This window comes from Mesocricetus auratus, unplaced genomic scaffold, assembly GCF_017639785.1.
Source record: "Mesocricetus auratus isolate SY011 unplaced genomic scaffold, BCM_Maur_2.0 Super-Scaffold_100014, whole genome shotgun sequence".
NCBI classification, from domain to species: domain Eukaryota; kingdom Metazoa; phylum Chordata; class Mammalia; order Rodentia; family Cricetidae; genus Mesocricetus; species Mesocricetus auratus.
The window spans coordinates 32,144,806-32,164,346 of NW_024429197.1; the positions used below are offsets into that span (position 1 = coordinate 32,144,806).

At 50.3% G+C, this 19,541-nt stretch overlaps 1 protein-coding gene across 6 annotated transcripts in view; it reads right to left on the reverse strand.

Moving 5' to 3' along the window:
- The window catches only part of Ssbp3 (single stranded DNA binding protein 3), a 140,710-nt gene that overhangs the window by 50,632 nt on the left and 70,537 nt on the right, over positions 1-19,541 (reverse strand). For 2 of the 6 annotated variants that reach the window (XM_040757035.1, XM_040757034.1), the window contains exon 1: positions 3,687-3,848. The exons of the other annotated variants lie outside the window; for them this stretch is intronic. In XM_040757035.1, coding sequence (XP_040612969.1) covers positions 3,687-3,833 — 147 coding nt within the window. In that variant the 5' untranslated portion in view covers positions 3,834-3,848. Of the gene's footprint in view, positions 1-3,686; positions 3,849-19,541 lie in introns of those variants that run through there. 6 annotated transcript variants of the gene reach the window in all.

Genomic DNA, 19,541 nt, shown 5'->3' on the forward strand with positions numbered 1-19,541 from the left:
GGCTCCCAATGCTCACAGAGGCCCTTGCTCCATAACATGACCTGGCATTCATCCTCAAGCTCTTCCAAACTCTAGGATGCCTACCACTCTGTCCTCTTAGGCATTCACGTGCATGTCCTTTTTCTCTTTCAGGCTCACACATAATTCCGTCTTGCTAGGCAGCTCTGTGAGTGAAGCCAGGCAGGCCTTCTCTCAGAACTCAGGGATTAGAGACAAGGGTCCCTCATATGCTATCAACGTTGGCTAACGCCGTCCCTACCTCTAGAGCAGTGATTCTCAACCTTCCTAATGCTGTGACCCTTTAATACAGTTCCTCATGTTGTGGTGACCCCAACCATAGAATTACTTCGTTGCTACTTTGCTACTGTTATGAATGACTGTGTAAATATCAGACAGGCGGGAAATCAGATATGTGACCCCCAAAGGAGCTGAGTCTCGCAGTTTGAGAGCCGCTGCTCAAGATCATGATACCCCAAGAAGCAAGCAGCATCTTCCACATCTCTATCACCTTGCTAAGAGTCTAGCACATTAAAGTATTTATTTGTGGAAGAAACCCCCCCCCCTGAAAAAAACCACCCATTTAAAAAAATGTTTCAGAACCGAATACCAGAAAGAGTTCATCCAATCAGCTCACACCAACACTAGGGAGTTTGAGACAAAGCTGGGTTACATAGTTCCAGGCCAGCCTGGACTGGTGTGACACTGTCTCAAAATAGACAGGCAGGCAGATTGAGTGGGGAAGGAGGAGGGGCACAGAGGGAAGTTAAGGGTCTTCCTGAACTACTCCAAGCTGGCCAAATATCTCCATCTCAACTCATCGGCCCCAAGGAAAGTGACTCAGGAAAGGGCTGTCCTCCTGGTGAGTCTAGAGGCAGCCTGCAAAGAACTGTTTGGGAAGAGTCCTAGGAGTCATAAGCCCTGAGAGTGGAAAATCTGGGCCCGGCAGAGGACGTGAGGAAGGCCCGAGGAGGTCCCTGGCATGTGGAGGCTCTCGGTAAACATTTGCTGTTGCACAAATGGCCAATTACAACCAATGCAATACAGTGTTGCACAGGCCTGTCCTGGGCGCCAGGAGACCAGAGAAAGGGAAGGATTATTTCTCCTTCGGGGTGGGGCAGTCTGGGAGAGCTTCATAGAGCGGTGACATCTGATCAGACACCATCTGTTATTTTTCTCTAATTGTTCCACATGTGTGAAATTTTGAGTCTCTACTTAGAATGCAGACTCCAGGAGAGACAAGCCATAGCTGTGGCCTCTGCCCTCTCTAACATGTTTACAGTGCCCGACCTCTGAGGAACTTAGGAGTCATAGACCACATTTCTTATTTAAAGCAGAGTTGCCGTTCCCTACCGAAGCTCCCTGAAACGTTGCAGGAAATCAAACGATATGCACTAACACTCTCAAGAACCTAAATGTCCCCATGCAACAGGCATGCCATTCTAAAGACGGCAACTCTTACACCTCTGGGAACACTAGTGCCCAGCGAGGGTCACTAAGTCCCTTACGCTTTACTTCTGCTTTTCATGAACTCTGCAGGGCATGAATGTGTGTTCCCACTGGACAGACTGGAAAAACAGAGGCTCAGAGATCACTAAACTAAGGTCAGGGGCAGACCACGTCCAGTTTACTCAGTCTGTCTGTCGCAGTGCCTATAATGTTACTTTGTGCCAACAGTTCCCTTTGCTGGAAACATCGCTTGGGACCGTCTGGCCAGAAAGAACTAGTACCCACTCACAAACCCCACGTGAAGGAAAGTCACAGAGCACTGGCAGCCATATCCCCTTTGGTTTAGCACCACAAACTAACCCACTGGGCACTGTGTGCCGGGCAGGGCTCATTCATACAGGCCACACTGTTTCCCTCAGTTTCTCCCGGATACACTTCACCTTTAAGTCCTGTGGGGTCCTGATACCTCTCATCACAGCACAACTACAATTATAGTTCCTGGAGGCCCAAAAGAATGCAAGTTTGAGTGCCACCTTCTCTTGTTTAGATAATGGCCATTTCACAATTCATCCACCCATGCTGGGACCCTCTCTCTGCCCCTAAGGCTCCCAGCCCTGGGCAGGCATCTGGGGGAGGGAGGGAGGGAGGGAGGGAGGGAGGGAGGGAGGGAGGGAGAGAGAGAGAGAGAGAGAGAGAGAGAGAGAGAGAGAGAGAGAGAGAGAGAGAGAGAGAGAGAGAGAGAGAGAGAGAGAGAGAGAGAGAACACGGGAGGGGGCTGAAAAGCACACACAACAGTAAGCTCTAACCCAAACAGAACTAATCCATTCAGAGCCAAGTGGGGCTGAGCAGATGGGAAGCCAGGCATCCCCCGCCCACCAGCATCCTGGGTTCCGGGGGCCTTCCCCACAGAGGTATAATTATAAGGGGTGACCCAGCCACATGCTCCCAGGGCTGCCCATGGTATTGTCTTCATCTGGTTTAGATTTAAAATCTTGCACAGTTTTCCTCTAAATAATATATGCAAAAGCAAGAAGACAAACACCTCAGTTCTGTGCCACTGCCTGGGGTGGGACACACTCATCGCTGGAGTCTCTTTAGCTCTGGAGATCGGTATCACATGTGTGAGGACATACTCCTAGTAGAACACACGTTTATCTTCCCCTGTAGCTTTGGGTATGAGAACAGGGGTAGAGGGACTTCCATTTTGCCCACTGGGGTACCTAACATAGGTGGGGCTGTGTAAAATGTATTCAAATATTGAGTAGAGGCAGCTCCCAACTAAGCACAATGAGGAGGTCATGTCTCGAATACCCATTTCCTTCTCTGTTAGGCACCCTGAAAGGCAAGAAATCCCATGTGCCTCATTCACAGGAACTTCCCAATACTCAGCTTTAGTAGTCACTCTTGTGCAGCAAAGGAGTGATGACCAGCCACTCCAAGAACATAAAGCCCCAACCAGCAGGCACGGCCACGACCCTAGAAGGCAGCTGGACTGACGGGATCAAAGACCACATGTGTGTGAAAGTCACAGATCACATCCACCTAGACTTGGACCTGAGCCCCAAGGCCAGGCTCTTGGCTCCTCGCTACACCTAGCCACTGGGTCCTAGGCAGAGATCGGGTCACAGAAACAGTACCTGTTTCTCAGAAGGAGCAGCAGGGAAGATGAACGCACGATGATACAATTAGTGAGCGAGGTAACTGCCAGGCTAACCGTATTATATCCTGATGTAATAAGGTACACACTGTACCACGCAATTAGAGACAAGAGTGAGGTACACCACACTAATCACACAGGACAAAGAGTGAGCTAACAGGAGCCACAGGGTGCTGGTGCTGTCCCAGAGGGCTTTGGGAGCCATGAAACCAAAGAGGAGCTTAGGTGGAGATTCCTTCACCAGGAAGCTCTCCTGACTGCCACTCTCTCTTCTATGTTCCTGCTGTACCCTGGTTCCATGCCAGACAACCCCCTATGCCCCTCTAGTGCCATTGCTCAGGAAGCCTGGCAGCACCCACCTGGGTATCCTGCTCCAGGAGCAGGGAACAGCTCCCGGCACCAAGGCAGGCTCAAGCTCAGTATTTTCACATACAAAGCTGCCAGGATTTCTCAGTACCAAATGCTCCAATACCTTCTCATTCAGCTCTCTGACCACTCTGCAGTTCAGAGAATTAAGTGCCGAGGAGTAGCTCACCCACCCAAGATGCAGCGACCAACAACCCCAAACAGGTCTGCCACTCACTTGGGAAATCCTCTTCCTTTTTTCACTGCAAGTGTTACTTCTTGGAAGCCCTTGCCACGAGTGCTTGAAACATGGGCCACTCGTTAAGTACAAAACCTGTCTGGCAGAGGGAAGGACACTGGCCAGGAGGCAGAGGGACTGGGGCATGTGGAGGAGGAAACAGGCGGGGCTCCAGAGGGACAGGTCATTCTAGGCAAAGGCTACAGCGTGAGGGAGCAGGGAATAGTGCTGCCACCACTGTGAGGCGTGAACTCATGGGATCCTAGACTAGTTCATCCTTTTGTTGTTGTTAAGACAGTCTCACCATGTAGCCCAGGCTGGCCTCAAATCTGGGGCTCACTTAGTTCAGTCTCCTGAATGTTGGGAGCATGTATCACCATGCCTAGTTTAAACTGTTTCTCAACTGAGAGGAGATTCCTCCCTCCCTCTCCAGGGCCACAGGAGGAGCAGAGGTTAAAACATAGTCAGTCATGAGTTCCCTTTGTCTCAGTGTGACTAGTCCCTCTTTACATTTTCAGGGTGCACAGCGCCTGCCTAGAACACATCCCAGGTGTTCAGGTTTCCCGTTTTCAGATGTCAGGACAGAGAAAATGACAGCTTAGATCCATCTCTGAATGGAGACAAATCAGGAGGGCAGTCACTGGGCCACACACACTCCGAGAACAGAAGCGAGTGAACGCAAATCCAGATACTCTTAGAAAGAATGTGCCATAGTGGAAAAGAAACCCTCACTTGAGAAACCTCATCTGCTTCTCTATCCCGCAGGCTTCTCTCTTCTGCAGCCCTAAGCCCAGTTGCTCTTACCTGCAAACTGTTTCCTATGACTGTCTTCTCCCATGATGATGGCCCACCATCCTCCCTATGTGCAAACACTTTGACCCATGCCCTAGGGAAATGCTACACGCATTACTCAGCAACCCTTCCCAAACTTAGCCTTACAGATGGGGTTCCCCTTCTACCTGTCACTACCTGCTGGCATCCTTCTAGCCAGACTGGCAGCAGCCTGGTTCACTTCATATTTTCCCCTTGAGCCATCCACCCCTCTCCCCAGTTCCCAAAGAACCAAATTGTGGCCACAGACAGTAGACTGGACACACTGGCTAAGTAAGAACAGGAGGAATATGAAAGCAGTCCCAGCTGGTGTTAAAGGGCACGTCCACCTCTGAACCTGGGTGGCTGCAAGTCCAAACAAGCACAGGTTTTGGGCAGGCCAGGCTTATAACTGGCGAGCGCTGAATTATGTGAAACCAGCTTGACAAACAGAGGTTTAAAAGGACGATGGCGACAACAACCAGAGCCACAGTACAGCCAACTTCACTCTTTAAAAAACTATTTATTTTTATTTTATTTGCATTGGTGTTTTGCCTGCATGCATGCCTGAGTGAGGGTGTCAGATCTTGGAGTTACAGACAGTTGTGAGCTGCCATGTGGGTGCTGGGAATTGAACCCTAGTCCTCTGGAAGAGCAGTCAGTGCTCTTAACCAGTAAGCCATCTCTCCAGCCCTGCCATCTTCACTCTTAAGTAGGTCATCCCTAAGATGAGTGGGGAATCTATGGTGGGGCCCTGATACTTCTCAAGGACCACCACTGATATTTTGTGACAGTCACTAGATGCTTATATGTGTTAAAGCACTGTTGTATGCTCAGCTCCCTTTACCAGCCCAACCCAACAATGCTTTATAAGAACGATCTCATCTTCTTATAAAGCTGACACTGCCTCCTTTGCCTGCTGTGTTTTCTGCTAGGACCACCAATCACTCCTGACCTTACCTTCAACCTTGGGGTTCTAAAAGACAAAGATCAAACAGCATCTTAGCAGCTCGACAGCTGAAGCCTAGACCTACTGCTGTCATCAGATCACCCTGTGTACATGCTCACACACATGTCTGTCTGTTTGTAGAATACATTAAATGATGTTAACAAAATCATCTCCATCCAAAAGGAGACAAAAGTCTCAGAGGCGTCCATAATTAAAGTAAAAAGATGGGTACAGAAGCTTTGACATCTAAAAAGTCAAGGTCTCATTCCAGGGCAGTTCTGAAAACTTGGATACAGTTTTGCTTTGTTTTGTCTTTTGGAGACAGAGTATCACTATGTAGCCCTGGATGGCCTCCTGGAGATACTCATTTAAGGCCACTTTTCAAAACCTTAGGAAAAGATGATTTCTGCCGGGGGTTTAGGCAAAGCAAATGGCACTAGCTTGGAATAATTGGGGACAGAGATGCAATGCTGGACTTGGCCGTCACTATAAACCATCACGATCTTCGGGAGCCCTGGGGGGGCACATAGAACACAGCTCCAGAGACTCAACAGAGGACATCTGTCAGAGGTGCCCGCACAGGTAAGCAATCCGCTCTGTCTGGAGCGTTTAAGATGATCCAGCCGATTCTGTAATCTTATTAACGTCACTCCTCTACCGAACTAACCTGAGTCTTAGCCTGGAGGAGTCAGGCCTGAGCCCTGCTCTGGGAGAAGTAACAAATCTACCAATCTCCATCCAACTACCCCCACCCCCCACCACAGACTTCTCTAAGCATCCTAATCAGAGTGCGCACACTGGATGGAGCCAGGCCCAGGCAACCTTGGCCAGCACAGACCTATAGGGTAGTGGTGGAGAAGGAGGTTAACACGCTAACTGGGCAATGCTAGTTCTTCCCCAGCACAGCTAGAGGGCAGAGTGTTGGGCTGCAAACAGTGGGTCTTGCCTTCTGGGGATTTTTGGGCAAATGTCCCTATTAGGCCTTGAGGCCATGAGAAATTGTTTGTCCCTCGCACACATATACAATGGACTGAGAAATCTCCAGGCAGTCAGAAAGTTGGCTTCTTTGCCACTCGCTGTTGCTGACACCACTCAGTAACTCAAAGGCACTGGAGTGGTCTTGAATCCCCAACTCCCCAATTGTCCTGTACTCAGAAATAACCAAAAGCTTTAGCGGCTGCCAAAAAAGAGAGGAGAAAGAAAAACCCCAGGAACACACCAAATCCATGTCCAACTCCTTTGCCCCTTAGAACAAAACCCATTGCAGACACGCACAAAGACGGGAGGCAGGACAAAGGAAAGGCCAGGTCACACTTGACAAGGAGCTTTCTTGTCGTTTCCAAAACAGAACTGTCCTCCATTAAAACGCTCTTGTTGCTCGGATGTTGGTGCGGGAAAGGAGGGGCCACAACCCTCAAAACAAAAGCAAGACTTGGCGGGTGGGAGGCCCTGGGTAGGCTCCGTCTCCCTGCACACTTCTACGCCTTTGAATGCCCGCGGAGCTGGGTCCAGCGCTGGCAGCTGTCTGTTATTATCTCAGCAACTCCAAGGGCCTCGGCACCAGGGAGTGTGTCCCGAGCAGGTGAACACCATCTGCCTGGCTCTGATGAGATGCTCTTCTTCGTGCCTGCTGCCGCCAGCAGGCTCTGCGGCCCTGGGGAGTCACAGCCAGTCTACGCACCCTCCCTGGATTTGGTACTTCACCTCTCAGGCAAGCCTCCCCCTCCTCAGTCACTACCTGGCATTTAAAAACACTGGTCAACCCTCAAAGAGATTTCTTAAGGCTTTCTGTTAGGAGGACTTGCAGAGTCGGGGACATAAAACAGAGTTCACTGACACACCTTCCCAGGAGTTAATTTTAAGAAGGGTTTTTAATTGATCTATAAAGAAAAAAAATTCTACCTGCCTTTTAAAAAGCACTCCCTGCATTAGCTGAAACATTCCCAACACACCCTAGCCCATTTCCTCCCTCCCTGGCCCTCCCAGTTTTAATGGGGGTAAGTAGCTCCCTGATGCAATCTACAAGGCAGGGTGGGTCCAGACCACAGGGAGGGCGGAAGCTGGGTGGGAAGCAGGTCTGTGGGCAGGGCTCAGAAGGGGTGAGCTCTGAAGGTCTGTAGTTCTTGCTCTGTTTTTCCACCCCCATTCTCCCCACTATTTTACAGACTGGTGTTTTTGTGCTGGGAGACTAAACAATTGAGGTACCTACGCGTGACAAGCAGATGACCCAACCTGCTCTAATTGAAGAGTGATAGGTCTCACCAACAACACAGATTTGTGGGTAAGCCTGCCTACCCTTGGATCTCGATTTGGGGGTGAGGGTGATGTGACCTACAAGGAGCATATATCCTCACTCTTGGAAGGACTATGGATATGTTCCCACTGTCATTTCTCGGGGGCTTTCAAGCACTAAGTATTCTGCAGCTGGACAACACCACTAATGTGGACTTCCTGGAGTATCAGTCAAGGGCAGTCCATGAGTAGAGAGCTGGTCATCCCAGAAGGGGGCAGCAGAGTGAAGGTCTGATAGTGGGCAGCCTCCAGGATCAAAACCTAGGCCTTCACATGGTTAACTCAAAAGATCCACAGAGAGGGCTCTCTTCTGAACAAAAGCCAGAGAGGATGAACCCACAAGACTGGCGTTTGAAATACCCTGGACACTGGGGTACTCTCTGGACTCCCTAACTTGCAGGACCTGCTGCTGCAGGGCTCATAAAGACAGTGGAGCTTGTAAAGAGCTTGGGAAACAATGAAAGGAAGAAGCCAGCCTCATAGGTCCCGAATCAGAAGTGAGTCAGCCAACCCACAAGGCTGAGCCATCCCTGGCTGCAGTCCTCCCAGCACCACTACTCGGAAAGAGAGGCAAAGAGCACAGCCCACTGCACTGAACAAGCAGGCCCTTCTGGGCCCCTACCCCACCCCACCCCACCCCACCCTGTGTTCTAGTTCTAAAGTCTTCAAGTGGAGGACAACCTACATTATTGGCAGTACAAAGCCCATAAAAGTAAGGCTAAACAGACGGCTTCGTGGGTAAGAGCAATTGCTGTGCAAGCATGAAGACATACACAAAAAGCTACCTGTCCCTTACTCCAGCGATGGGGAGAAAAGACAAGTATATCCTGAGAGCTCCATATCTAGCCAGCCAGATAAATAATATAAGCGGCGCACTTCTGGTTAATTAGAGACCCCATCTTAAGGTAATAGGCAGGAAGAAGATGACAGACATCCTGTTCTGGTCTCCATATGCACCTGGACACTAGCATCTCTCTTTCTCCCTCTCCCTCTTCCCCAGCAGGGAACAACAACGTGCATAAAGAAAGCCCTGGTAACTAAGTTCCTTGTGCATCCCCCGGTCCATGGTTCTGGAGACTCACCTGACACCTGCACAGTACACCGGTGGCTGACCAAAAAAACCATACAGATTCATCTGCACCTGACCATTCATCAGCCCATTGGAAAAAGAGCAGGGCAGCATGTCAAAGAACAGGGATCGGTTTGGATCAGGGGCCACTGAGGGCTTCCTTCTACAAAGAGGGAATCACTGAAACGAGTGGAGGAGGGGAACCACACACCATACTGAACACCTGGTTACACCTTCACAGCCCCTTCTTCTTAGGCCTGGGAAGGCAGTCTCTCGATGACCTTACATTTGTCCCTTCTTGTCACAGTTCCTTCATGAGCCCAAAATGTTTTAGGTCAAACCTCCTTGACCATGCCAGGGGCTGCCGGGTCTCGAGGGCTTAGCTCCCACCTAGGTGGTGGTGAGTGGGGATGGATGGGTGGTGGGAGCAGAGCCTCACAACTTAGCACCTACGGGAGCCACTAGGCTACTCTCCCCTGAGTCCCCCACTCTGGTGCCAGGTGATGGGTCCAACCAACATCCTGGAAAGATGGTCTCCACTTTGGATCCACTTCAGAAAGGCAGGCCTAGGTGAGAGGTCAGGGAGGGCCTGGGATGGGAAGGAACATGGACTCTGCGTCAGAGCAGGAGGGGTGGCTCTTGAGCTATTCGTGTGCACTTCAGCCTCTCCCCCCCCCCCCCAAGCAGGAAGTGTTCACTGGACCGACAAACTTGCACCGGGGTCGCCCTGGGGTTAGGGCAGTGGAGCCGACTCTGATTTGTGGAAATGAGCCGTCCAAGACAATGGGTGTACGAGGCACAGAAACCAGCTCCAGATGCGGGTCAGAGCCAGCTGCCCAGGGAGCTGCGGGGTAATCAATCCTGCGGCTGTGTTTATTCTCAGAGGAGGGGCTGGGGGAGGGGGCTGTAGCCTGTGGCTACAATGGAAGGCAGCTGAGAGCACAGGCCTAGGATCCTCCTCTAATGGTCTGAGGGTCCCTGCCTTGGGGCTTCCTGTTCCTCTGCTAGGAACTGGGGGCAAGGGACACACACCAAAGCCAACTGTATGCCTGTGCCTTACGGCACCAAGAGTGATGTACCCTGGAACCAACGAACAAAGTCTTGCATGAAAAGCGCTTAGTGGGAAGACCCATCTGCCCAGTGGTCTGGAGTGGATGCTACTTAGGGTCAGAGCTAAGCCTTCCCTAACTTCAGGGCAGCGAGTGGCAGGGCCTTTATTTACTTTTAGACCTAGGAGACACCCAAGTGACTGAGATGGGCAACAGGAGACAGAGGGAGCCCAGGAAGGCAACAAGGAACAGAGTTCGAGTGAGTACCCAGGTCTCCCTTATGATCCTGGGGCTCCTATCCAGCTCCCAACCTAGACCTAGTCCCCAGGCACACAGCATTGCTTGGTTGTCTGGCAAGGGTAGGGAAAGGGTAAAATGAAGTTTTGAGGACCTACTATGTAGTATAAACATCAAGAAGAACCAGAAAGAACAAAGGTCTTCCCACTTTGCTGAGCTATCAGGTCGACAAGGGATGGCCCCTCTAGGTCACACATGCATGAAGTGCATGAAGAACCACGGCCATGAAGTTGGAGGCTAGGCTCACCTGACACACTCGAGAATGTTCTCACAGCACTCTGTGTAAACGGATGGTAATCAGATAGAAGTCACAATGTCAAGACAACAACTCTATACGCTTAAATTCCTTTAGGTTCTGCTTTACAAAGACTTTCCCAAAGGGTATTTCAGGAGTTTGTGGAGTTGGGTCTCACACCAGGATGAGAGGAAGCTGCCCCATCTGGTGTATAAAGCTACCTATGTACAGCACAGGCCAAGAAGGGAGCACTAGCCTAACCTCTTAATAAGCAGGAATGGGGGAAGGGAGCTGAAAGTCTCAAGAACAAAAGAAAGGCAGAGCTTGTCACTCTGGCCCTGATCATCCATGGCACCCTATCCAGCCATCTGTCACATCATATAGAAATTCCCTGTGTGTGATTCTGTCTGCCTGGAGAGGCTGCTGGCTCTTATCCATCTCCCCAGTCCCCACTGAGCCCGGTGCCCAGGAGGCCCCATAAACACTGCTGAAGAAAATGATCAGGGTTTCTGCTAGAGCCCTGGGGTACAAAGCCGGCCCTGGGGTACTCATTCCTTGATACTCGGGCTCTCTAGGCCACAACTTCTTTTGTCACCTCTGAGAGCACAAGCAGCCATCTTGATCCAGCACAATGGATTGAGGTCATGTGTGATCTGCATGTGACCCCTTCTTACTTATGCAGCTTAGAGTCCTGGGAAGTTGGGGGACAGAAAAAGCTCACGGCACATCACTTGGGACCAGGCAGAGTGCGAGCAAGCAGGCAATACTACCGTACTGGGATGTTAGTGGGGAAACTGGAGCTATAACACTGCATGCACAGCTACGGTTTGTTCATCTAAAGCAAAAACTTTGGGGGGGGGGGGAAGAGGGTTCAAGGCAGGGTTTCTCTGTGGCTTTGGAGGCTGTCCTAGAACTAGCTCTGTAAACCAGGCTGGTCTTGTACTCACAGAGCTCCTCCTGCCTCTGCCTCCAAGTGCTGGGATTAAAGGCATGCACTGCCACCACCCGGTATTTGAGCAAAAAGAAACTTTTTAAAATGAAAAAATAAGATCCCCAGTATGGGTAAAGGTATAGTTAGGATAAGTCAGTTATGCGCTGCTCACGTCAGATAACCTTTGAAAAGTAACTTGGCAAATGAGTCAAGGGTCTCGAAATGAGCCCATCCTTCCTCATACAGTAGTTTCACTTCTGGGAATTTATCCCAAGGAAACCACCAAGAATGAAATGCAAGCAAAGATGTTCACTGCGATGTTGTACATAGTAGCAGGATGGTAGGGAAGGGCAGGAAGGACTAGCCAATAAGGAAATGGTTCAATAAAAACTTATGCAGCCATTAAGACATAATTATGAATAGCTGGAAGCATATTAATCCAAAGAAAAAGCAGCAGACCACAGTCACAAGTGTAGACCTGGACAGCATTTGTCAAAGCTAGGGGAGGAACAGAGAGAAAGTTGCCTTCCACCCCCTCCAGGGGGTGAAGAGGGGTGAGAGAGACTCAAACCAAGGCAAATGAACACGATTTCAAGGAGGGCTGCATGATACCTCCTCCAAGAATGACATTTATCATTACCTTCTGGTATCTCACACAGACACGAACACAGACACACACACACACACACACACACACGATTTCCAATATATGGAGACAGATACACCATACAGTTCCCTGACAACAGCCGCGGCCAACTTTCTACCCCAGCCAGCCATCTGGGGCTCAAAGGGAAGGTGTCAGATTGATCACCAGGGTAGGATTAATTTCTTTCTCCTTCTTCCTAAATCCCCTTAACTGAGAAAGCAGCTTGAGCCAATTCTGCTTTTCTCACAGACACCAAAACACCAAGCTATAGTCACACCAGTTCATCTTCACACCCCCGGGAGTTTGGGGGAGGGGGCTGGGGAGGAAGAGAAAGCTTTCCAAGCAGCTCTGCTGGGGCTGCCATCCAGGGGAGAAATAAGAAGCACAGGCTTGCAGACAGAGCAGGGCTGCCAGAAGAGGGGCCACCCCAGCCTTCTCGCCAGGCTGGAGGTGACGACATCCCTCAGACCCTCCAAATGCTGCCTGATCTACTGCACACATACAATACCCTTCAACTGTACTGACGGGGAAGAAGGGACAACACACTAGGCACATGAACCCCCATGATTCACAGTGAGTAGGTGCTCTTACTCTGTGTATGAGCAAGCTGAAGTCTGGAACCACTGCCTCAACCACAGCAGAGCACACCCAGCAGGGGAAGGACCAGGAAGCAACCAAATAGGCAGCAAGATGGTACCACTGTCCCACTCTCGGTGACAACCCAGAGACGTGAAGGCTGCCTTCTCCCCCCAAACTGGCAGGGAAGAGAAGCAGGGCTCCAAGGAGCTGGTTCCCTTCTCACTCCCTTCTAAGTGATGGACCCACCTCTCGGGTCTAAGGGCCCCCGCCCAGTAGGTGGGGTCCCAGACCATCATACTGCAGGAGCGGGCTACAAACACCCCACCTGCTGCACTGCCAGGGTTCCTTTCTCTGACACTGTACACATAGTAAGAGCAATTCCTTTTGATGGGTGGGGGAGGAAAGCCAGGACCAGGATGAACTCCTTTCATAGATAAAACTTACTAAGATGGGGTAGCCCTGGGAAAGAGGCTCTCCAGAGGGGAGAGAAGGCTGCAGACACAGGCCACATGGGGTGCACCCTCAACCCCAGTGCAAGCCCCACTACCTGTGCTACAATGGCGCGTACTCTGTTAATAATCAACCCAACCCTTCAGGCTGGCGCCAGCTTCCCAGAAGACAATGACTACCTCCAGGAAAATGGCCAGAAGCGGGTTTGGCGCCAATTTATTAGGTTGTTGGGGAGGAGGGGGGTGGGTCCTGAAGGAAGAAAGAGGAAAACGCAGCTAAACTAAGACATGGTATTTCCGGTATTTTTATTGTTCTTTTGTTGGCCTCTTCTCTTTGAAGGAGGCAGGTGGCCTGGGTGGAATTTAGGGACTAGTGCCAGAGACACTGGTTTCAAACTCTTATCTAGAGTCTTCACCATTGGGGTCTGGACAGCAGAGGGGCTGTGCACACCCTCTATTACACACCATCAGGACTCCCCATGACAGCTTTCATGACAGTTGCCTACTTCATACCTGAAGGAGAGGTGAACTGGGTTGCCCTTGCCCTTCAGGTCTGGATGGGGCAGGTTTGTCACAAATGCTAGAGTATTCAAACGGAGGGGACTAAGTAGCATGAAAGAAAAGCCAGTTTCTGAGATGAGAGATATTGGCACTAGGGGAAAAAAAGACTAGGAGCAGGGAGGACCAGCTTCAAAGAAGCCAAAAAGATAGGCTGTAAGCTAACACTAGGGACCTGACAAGTGGTAGTCACTTAAGAAGCTGCTGTTGGCTATCCTGTGTGCATGGGGAGGGGGAAGCCGCAATGCCCTGACTTCAAGGAAACAGGAGGTGAGGAGAGAGCATAGTGCTGATCAACAGTCCACAGAAGCAAGCTCAGGAGGCTGTCTGGGAAACCCCTGTGGACAGCATGGTGCCTGGCAGACAGTAAGCATTTAACCAGTGACTCTGAAAAGGGACGAACAGGAATACAAGAGAGTGAACAGTTTATTCTGCCTGAGGAGGCAGAAAGCATCTGCCAGGGGAATGCCCTGGGAGCCAGCTACAGAGAGAAAGCTGTTCTTTAAAAGCAGGAGCAAGGGTTTCACCAGGCGGAAGGGACCTCGTGTGCAAGGGCACAGTGACAGGCGTACTGAACTCCACTGAGACCTGTTCATGCTGGAGAGCCCGGGGTGCTCTGGGAGAAGGCGCCAACCACAGGACCCTGGAGGCTCCTCGAAAGAGTATGGAGGGCTTCGCCCTAAGGGACAGGGCATTTCTCAAGATGGCAGATGTGGTGCAGAGGGATCAGGTCTCTGAGAGGTGATCACTGGCAGCAATGATTCCAGCTTCCACATAAGGAAACCAAGAACAAAAGTCAGGCCATCAAAAAGGCTCCGTGTGTTCCCCACGGCCTGTCCAAGTTTAGAGTCTGAGAGTTCTTCACCTGTGCGGTGGAGAGCAAAGGAATGGGTCTTCAGCCTGGAGTGACTATAGCAAGCTAACGGGGGCTGTGCTGAGGTGCAGAGAGAAAGCCCTTTGAGCCCAGTAGTGTTGCCTCGGACCTGAGGTTCATAAGGGTCAAAATGGACAACAGGTCTCCACAGCAGGGAATGGCAGAGAGGCCTTAGCCAATCAGGGCAAGTGGCTAGGCAAGGAAGGCCATGTTTCATGCACTGATTGCTGGCTTGCAGAAGAAAGCAGGAAGCAGGCTGAGAGGAGTTAGAAAAACAGAAGACAAACCATTCTACACCGCATCCATTCCAAACTCAAGACTGGAGAGGATGGCTCTGGCATGCAGTGAACACAGGGATAGGACTCCATGGCTCTGACATCAACCTTCCAAGGTTCAGTTTATGAGAGCACTGAACGAGGATTCTGGTTTGCTTCCGGTCTTTGCTGCTCTTCCTCTTGTCCTCCCTGTGGCTGGGCCAGGCAGGTCACGCAGGAAAGGACAGTGCAGTTTGTGGCGGTGAACAGAACAGATAAGGAGTGGAGAGTCTCACTGATCTGGGGTAACCATGGCCTACCACAGTCCTGCCGGTCAAGTTTTATGGCATGGGGAAACTAAGGGGTGAAGCCATGGCCAGTAGATACTTTCAGGACGAAAGGCTGAATAGCAGCCAGCCATCCCTTTGCTGTGTGCTGTTACTGCGCAGCCAGAAGACCCTGCAGGAGCCTCCCAGCTTTCCTTCTACACCACCATCTTACAATACACCCACTTGGCAAAAACACTGAAGATGACACTAAACTCCACAAGGCAATCACCTGGCCAGGTCACATGGAAACATGGGGTACAGACTACGGGAACTCAGAGGCAAGCTCTCTCCACCCACCAAGAATGGAGGGACAGAAGGACTAGGTCTCCAGAGGTTTACAACAACTGTCCCTGACCCCAAACTAACCAAGGCTCAGGAAAAACCAACAACCCACTTCTGCCCCAAGGATTAAGGCAGCTGGTATGAAAAAAGCAACAAAATACAGGACACAAAGCAGACACCACGATATTACTGGTCCCCAAAACTGTGTTTCTGTAAGTGGCATTCAGCAAGTCCTACTTAAGGGGGAGCACAGGCTCTCTGATGCAGTGCTAAGATGGACCTCCATTAATCTTAACGTGAAGACCCACACAAAGAAAGGGGTAAAGTAGAATAAAAACAGCCAGAATCCTTGCTTTCTAGAACAATACTGGTAAATAATTACACTATTATCACTGACCTATAATTTTCAAGGGACTCAGGAGATACTTCCAGGAAGAAGGAAAAAAAAAAAAAAAGACGGGCATATTAGGACCATCGAGGTAGACAGAGGAGGAAGTACAGGGTCCTCCAATCTCCTTCCCAGCTCAAAGATCAGCCCTAAGCAAGACAATTAAACTCCCAGCACACCAAAAAGTACAATGGCTGGGAAAGTAAAGAATTCTAGGCCCTAAAACTCTGCCTGTAGGGTTTAATTAGCTTTGTAAAAAGACCAAGAGATACACAGATAATAGGTGCCTTTTCTGAAAGGGAGAAAGTAAACAGCTCAGAAACAGCCATATCCAAGCCTCAGCCCCTGGCCTCTAGGTCTCAGGACCCCTCCAGCAGGTTGGCCTAGGAGCCAAGTCCTAGAAACCAGTTTCTCCAGCTAGACAAGATGCCAGAGTCCTGCTTCTGGAAGGAGGCTCCCTACCTTCCCTAGAAGGTGGTGTTCCCACTTCTGCCCTGGCCTGCTAGCTAGACCCTGTCCCAACAGGCAGGCAGTGCTGTTCCTGTCTCAACCCCCATGTTATCTGCCTCCAGGCAAGCAAAGGGCAGGGAAGGAGGTGCTCGGCTTGAAAGCTGGTCTTGATTCTCATAACAGCTATATTTCCCTGTCCAGAGATGGAAAGAACTGACCCTGCAGCGAGCAGCAGAGGTTTTGGCCTACAGTCTTGACTGTCAAGATTCGCCCATGTGCATAGGGTCTCTCCTTGTAGCCCTGGCTGTCCTGGAACTCACAGAGATCCACCTGCCTCTGCCTTGGGGCTACTAGGGCTACAGCAGTGCCCTGCTGTCAGACAGGTGGTTCAGCTTCTACCCCCTTAAAACAAGGCTGAAGAGCCTGTTAGGGGTTGGGGAAAAAAGGGCAGTGAACCAGCAAAACAGGGATCTCCTATTCCGGTTAGGGTCTACCTTAGCTCAGGTCAGGTGTGATGCAACGCTTAGATCTATGTGTCCTCTTCGAATAAGACTGATGAAATACCATTACAGACAGTCAGCATGCACCAGGTTACCTTATTTTACAAGAAATATCTCATTTACTCCTCAAGCATTCACAGAGAATGTATTTTTAATAATACTCCATTGTACAGAGACAGAAAGCAGGAGCCAGGAATAAGATCTGCTGCCCTGAGTTAGTGGCCTCTCAAACCAGGTCTGTTGGCCTTGAACATCCCAGCAAAGAATGATGTCTTCTTCCAAATGCAGAACGCCTTCTTCTAGTCAAAGAACCATGGATGGAAATTGACTCCTTCAAGAGTCTTTGAGGTCATGGACAAACACTCTTTACAACAATACCATTTAGTTGGCTGGACATGGTGGTGTGTGTGTGTGTGTGTGTGTGTGTCTCTGATCCCAGCACTAGGAGGCAGAAGCAGGTGGATCTCTGTTGAGTTCGAGACCAGCCTGATCTACATAGCAAGTTCCAGGAAAGCCAGGGTTACAGAGTGAGACCTTGTCTTCAAAAAACAAACAAACCAAAAAACACCAATCAGAAAAGTAAGGGAGGAGGTAGTCCCTCCTAGTCAGTCCCTGGCATAGCCAAATGCCCAACTCAACTTCTGAAACACTAACATGCATAGGGTAATATAAACCCTATCCTTGCCCTTAAAATGCTGTTTGCTTAGGGATCCCACAGCTTAAAATCTGATGAAGAATGGCCCCTAAAGACTGGGTCCATCCCTGGACACACCCTGGCAAGCCTACAGGACTCCACTTTTCCTATCCATGGGGTACTCCAGCACCAAGGCCTTGGCACAGTCCTGCTGGGGGTGATCAGAGAGGATCATATACAGAATTTACCAAATGGTTCCATTTTTTCACCATGCCCCAATCCTTTCAAGAAAGCTGAGTCTTAGGAGTAGCAGGTTAATAGTAGGGTGCTAATGGGACAGCAATGTGTCCTGCTGAAATGTTTTGAAAAGTTCTGGGTGCAAATCCAGCAGTCCTGCCCTGATCTACTATGCTAGCTCCTGAGAAGTTAAACTAGGTGGCTTCTGGAGCGTGGGTTTCTAGATATATGGCCTGATGTATTGCCAAACCTCCCTAGCTAGCTAAGCCCCAACAGCGAAGACAATGACTGGGTTCAGCTCCTGGGGGAGGGGAGGGTACATCCTCAAGCTGCAGGGGCCCTTGAGCAGAGAAGAGCCAGATTTTTGGATCTCTGGCTTTGCACTTTAGCTGGGAGAATGACACTCAGAATTAAGGAACTTGAGAGTGAGAGTTGGGAGGAAACTGGTATCCCCTGTTGCATGTTCACCTTGAGCCTAGAGCAGTGAAAAGGGCAGAACCAGGGACTTGATACTAGCATGAGGACCACAATGCTTTACGGCATTCCCCTCATATCACCGCCCATCCCTACGGATCCCAGTCCGACCCCACAGACGAGAGCTGTGCTTTCTCTAAGTGATCTGTTAGCCATAGGACAGTTCGGAACCCCACTTCTCTGTCTGAAGCATCTTTGTCAGCTTCTCTGGGCTCCACTGAACAATGAGGAGGGGAGGGGAGGGGGAGGAGGAAAAGACAAGTCCCCTACCAGCAAAGGTCAGACTCACCACCACACCAAAGCTTGTCAAAGGCCAAGGTATCAGAGGAATAACACATCTGGTCACAATCCCTCCTCCCAAGATGAGATACTCCTTAAGCTGTAGCTCCTACTTCTGTGAAAACCCATATCAGATCAATTACCATGCCATCGCTCCCCCATTACCTCTGCTGAGGGATTCAATTATTGGATTAATTTATAATCTGCCCTCCTGGTTGTTTTTTGCCTGTTGCTCTTTTATATAAAAATCACATGGAAGCAGAACTTAAACAGTATAAAAAGGCGTGTGAATCTGTCTCAATGCTGACGTCAATTCATTAGAGGTGCCTCTGTGTATTCCTCTCCACAGGTTAAGATGCCCAGACCCATCCGTGGATTTAACACAGTGGGCAAAGATAATCAAAGGGAGAGTCCTGCTTGACACCGGCTGTTGGGGCTCAGTCAACACGAGAGCCCACCACAACAACCCAAGATACTTTCCCAGTCAGAATTGGGCATGGTAGCCCAGGCACTAGAAGGATCCTTTTGGCAGGGACCAGGGATGGTGGCGGCAGCAAAGGCTGCAGCTCAAACTCTAGTGTCTCCCTCCTGGAGCCAGGGTAATCTGATGATCACAGTGGATAATTAGTCTCTTATCAAAACAATTAGCGGATGAATGAGCAGCCAGTCCCATCTCTATACAACTGTGCTCCACACTGCAGGGCAATGCGGGGGAGGCAGAGGCAGGGGAAATGACGAGCTGCGGCCCATTCCCCAGGAAAAAAGACTCTAGCCTCACCCAGCAGCTACCCGGAACACCTTCCTGCCTCCCTGCTTGCTTTCAGCAAGTCCAGCCTCCTTTTCCTGCCCAACCTGGAACTCTGCAGGCACCAGATTCACCAGCCTTGACACAACACCCAATTGTGTCCTTCGAGTCCCGCATTTATCCTCTGTCTAACCATACCAGGCAAGCATCAGAGCTTCTCTTCTGCCACTCAGAGACACTGGGAAAGGACTCCACCAAGGTCTGTGGGCCTGTCCCTGCCCCCCCCCAACACACAGCTGCAGTCTCTTCCTCTAAGACCTGTTCCACAGAAATACTGGGGCTGTTCCATCCAGTACCCTCATCTGCAATTTCATTAGCTAATGTTTAAAATTCAAAGCTCTTCCATCATTTCCGTGTCTGTAAACAGGCCTGTGGGTCTGACACCATTTGTTTCCACCACAGAAAATACACAAGGATTAGCCAGAAAGCCCACTGGAAACACAATCCTAAGTAACCCAGTCTATGAGGCAGCAAGAGTGTGGAGA